General features: G+C 36.7%; 1 protein-coding gene across 1 annotated transcript in view; it reads right to left on the bottom strand.

Annotated features, from left to right (window-relative positions):
• LOC103804767 (fibroblast growth factor 14) overlaps positions 1-3,306 on the bottom strand; it is a 95,998-nt gene extending 92,692 nt beyond the window's left edge. Inside the window, exon 1 of the mRNA XM_009077396.1 lies at positions 3,198-3,306. Within this exon, the coding sequence (XP_009075644.1) occupies positions 3,198-3,249 (52 nt within the window). The 5' untranslated portion in view covers positions 3,250-3,306. The remainder of the gene's footprint in view (positions 1-3,197) is intronic.
• Between the last annotated feature and the right edge of the window lie 962 nt (positions 3,307-4,268).

Below are 4,268 nucleotides of genomic sequence, written 5' to 3'. Positions count from 1 at the left end.
CTCTTTCAAAAAACATCATTAACTTGGAAAAGTTCTAAAAAGAAATTACAACAATGAACTGAAACCTATCAGCCTATTTAGGTTGGGTTGTAATATCATGGCCATTAACATGAGCAGATGAAAGTACATTTGGGGATGCAATTACAGGCAGTCACATCTTTCTTCCTTTTCATGCATGGGTCTGTGCACAGTGATACACTAAAAAACCTGCCATCTCTGTCTGCAGACTCCAGTCTTACTCAAACTTGAGTCAAGCTGGGACAGTGGCTTGCACCAGAGCAGATGACTGAAACCACCGGTACAAGTCATTTTGACTTCAGATAGATGCAAAAAAGGCACATTAAAGAGATTACCAAGAAGCTTTAAAGACCTCTTAATCTTAGTTTGCACTACCTCTATAACACTGTGACTCCTATAGTGTGTAACTCATGTTTACTCACATACATACAAAATGACTACAAAATGACACAGGCGCTTGAGGGAATTCTAACTTCAAGCACTCCTCTAACTGCTTGACACAGAATACATTGCAACAGCACAAAAAGTATCAGCATGACTAAGCTTCAAACAGTTTTCTTGCTGAAGACAAAAAAGAAATCGATTCTCTATTCTGTCTGTTGCTCCCTCTGGCTTCTCTGACACCCAGTGGCTCAGATGGCCAATGCACTGTCTACAGGGACAGTGAACAGTGCAGAAGACAGGTGGAAGGCTGGCAGAGATGCACACCCTTTGGCAAACTGTATTTCCTTTTTTATGAAACACGAATGGAAGTCATCCTCACTGTCAAGGTAAGTGTACTATCTGTCCTACTGACAGCTCATATATGTCCATCCCTTCGCCCACTGGGCATATTAAATAGGCAGCCAGCAAGCTCCATGGTCAGAAGCAGGATATTCCCCCTTGGGCAGCTGCCAGAAGTTATTTATCTGTAAGCCTCAGACAGAAATTATCATGATAAGGAGCTCACAAAATAAATATCAAAATACTAGGAATTCTATCCATGAGTAAATCATTGTTTTAAAGCAAAAGAGAGAAGGAAAAACAAATTATACTGCAATAAACAAAAGCAATAGGGAAAAAGAGTTCATCAGGAAATGAAAGAAACAGTGCAAAGGCAAAAGAACTGAGGAGAAAGACTGACAGCACAAAAGAAACAGACACATGTTCATATATTAGTAAATATACCAAGCGCATCAATCTTTTCAGCTTCTAATATAGTTTTGATATACCAGCAAAATTAAAGGTGGAGATTGTACACCTTCCTGGCAAACATACTCATTTTACATTCTTCTGTTCTAAACTATCTTTACTAAACAATATTGCAAAATTAGACCAGTGACAAAACAAATAGAGAATTACACCAGTTAAAGACAGAAAAAAAAATCCCTTTATAAAAAAAGGAACCCAAACAATTTTAGTCTAAAAGACATTTTCAAGTAAAACACAATGCTCTCTAACAAATTTATCGAAAATACACAATACTGCTATCTGGTAGTTGGTTGGTTTGGAGAAGTTCTATATTTCAGAACATTTATAATATAGCCTATTAATTCTGCATTTTTGAAAAATAAGAGAAATGGGCAGAGAGATGGAAAACCAGAAGAGCAGAGAAGAGGGAAGAGAAAGGGAAAATTAAAGGTAAGCAAAAAAAAAAAAAAAAAAAAAAAAGGGAAGACTCCTGAAGCTGACAACAGCAAAAGGAGAAAAGTAAGGCACTATGGTCTAGCTTTGCAAAGACTCAAAATTCATAGAGTTCTAAGGTTTAAAAAGCCCTCAAATAACAATAAAATATTACAAAATTGTTGCAGTCACACAGACCTCCTTGCTGAAGCTGAAAATAAGAGAGATGGGCAGAGAAGAAGAGGGAGAGAGATATATACTTTTCCAGTCTAAGACACATTTCTCAGATCTCATCTAGGCAAAGCTTCTATAAAAAGCAATAATGATCTAGTCTGTACAGGGTCTTAGTATCCAGTCCAGTACAGAAGTCGGCATGAGAGGTGGACACAGAGGGGGAAGATAAGAAACAGGAATGGGGCAAGAGGGAAAACAAAAACACTTGGAAAACAAGCAGAGAAAAACACATTAAAACAGATTAATCAACTATTTTTCTCAATTCTAAATAAAAAGAAATAAAAAAAATAAAAAATGATCATGCTGTCTTTTGATGAGAGGTGTTATAATAACAGCTGTGCATGAACAGAAAAAATAGGGACCTAACCAATGTAAAGCAGAAACCTCAAATCCCTTAATTTCTTTAGCCTAATTACAATATTTCTAGGGAAACTAAAGGCTTATTTATATATGCATAATAAGAAGATAAACCTTTTGTATTAAAAGTGCTTAAAATATAACTCAAGATCACACAGAAATATTACATAAATGTCATTATAATTCATATAAACAAAATACAAATGTTCTCTGCTAAACAGAAAACTAAAAAATCAACTGTTTCTAGAGTTAGAATAGGTTTTCTTAATTACCACTGCAGCTTAAGTTAGCAAACATATATATGCTCATTGAATGAAAATATGTGGCAGTATCATAGGAAAAGAGTACCAAAGCAGTAACCCACATGGCCTTGCAAGACCATTTTCATTTGGAATATTTTTGAAACTGCCATTGTTGCAGTCCCTACAGTGGCAAAAGTTCTCTTAATGGCATTGGAACTCTTGCTGGTACAGGGACTGTAGGATTTTTAGTCTCAATTCAGCAAGGTACTTCAGCCTGTGCTTTCAGCATGACTTTGACAGTTAAACATGCATTTATTTCCTTTGCTGAATTGGGGCCTATATATTTAAATTCTTCAGGTAAATTTAGTTTCCATCTCTTTTTTTTTTTTTGGTTACTTTTTTTTGAAGAGATTCATGTTAAATACATAGATTTAATAAAAAAATTCTTTTAATATAATTTTACCATTTTTATAAAATTACCAGAAGACAACCATTGGCCTAAATATCTCACTCCTAAGGTCCATCGGCAGTTACACCTTCACCTTCAGAGGGAACACATTTAGGCCAATGTCCTGCCCGAACCATGCTGTCAGTCATCAGGCTTTGAGCAGACAAAACCCTCCTCCTTAGCACAAAACACATTCAGAAACCCTCCACAGGCATTAACACTGTGTCTGTGCATACACATTGGAGTGATACGATCTGTGTGTGCGATTAAGACATTCCCCTGGGGCAGTCACTTACTAGAATTACTGCTGTCATCCTTGGTTCCATCGAGACTTCCATCGGGGTGCATTTGCAAGTAGTAGCCTTGCCTGCAATATAACCTGGTCACTATACCCTTGAGCTGGGGATCTGAAAGACAAACATATTTTGTCACTAGCCTCAAAACTTTTTCCAAAAGTTATCCCTACTTCTCTCACTGTAGGAGGAAGTTTGGTGAAGTAGCATTGCCATCTTAAAAGTAAGTACTACAACAGGGTGGGTGCTCATGGAGATGGAGAAAAATCTCACCACAGAGTCTTAGTAGATCAGTTGTGTGTACTGTTCTCTGCCTCCAACACCCTTATTGCAATTAACACAGGTAAAACAGAGAATAAAGAACATCCCAAATAACCCAAGCTCAAATAAGATTAAGACCTGCAAAAATATTTGAGATTTTGGAAGCAAGTATAGTCCCTTACAGAAACTAACAAAATATTTTAAAAATCCTACTCATTGAATACATGTTAGCAACTTACTGTACTTCACATAAGTTTTATGGAAACAATAAGGAAAAGGTCTGTCTCCTTTCCTACCAAGAGTGATGAACTTATCTGGTATAATTTCTAACAGTATATCTGAAGATTCCCAAAATATTTTACCAATCTAGAAGTGGTTTCAACTAACCTGCCCTCTCCCAGCCCTTGGGGAGTAACACCCACAATCATGGCAAGACATAATCTTCCTTCAACAGAGGGAAAAACCTGAAAACACTCTTAGTAAGCTAAAGGTATATGGGAAATTCAGACAGCTGAACAGTTAAGGTGCTCTGTTTAATACTCTGCATTTATGAAAATTGCCAAGAATTGGGCATGGACTGCTGAATCACAAACTTTTTGATTCATAGCAAGGATGTGCCTTACCAAATCACAAATTGAGCTGATGTGAAACTGGTTCAGAGAAAGAAGACATCACATCTTAAAAAAAAAATTATCAACAGCACTACCTCTGTGTGATATTGGTATTAATCTTGTTCAGCATTAACTATTAGGCCCAGCTCCAGGCAGCCAGTACATAAATTGTGGGAACACTGGCATTAAACATCTATGTCTC

The sequence above is a fragment of the Acanthisitta chloris genome, unplaced genomic scaffold (assembly GCF_000695815.1).
Source record: "Acanthisitta chloris isolate BGI_N310 unplaced genomic scaffold, ASM69581v1 scaffold7116, whole genome shotgun sequence".
NCBI classification, from domain to species: Eukaryota; Metazoa; Chordata; class Aves; order Passeriformes; family Acanthisittidae; genus Acanthisitta; species Acanthisitta chloris.
Note: the sequence above shows the minus strand (reverse complement) of the source record. Positions and strands in the feature narration are given on the sequence as shown.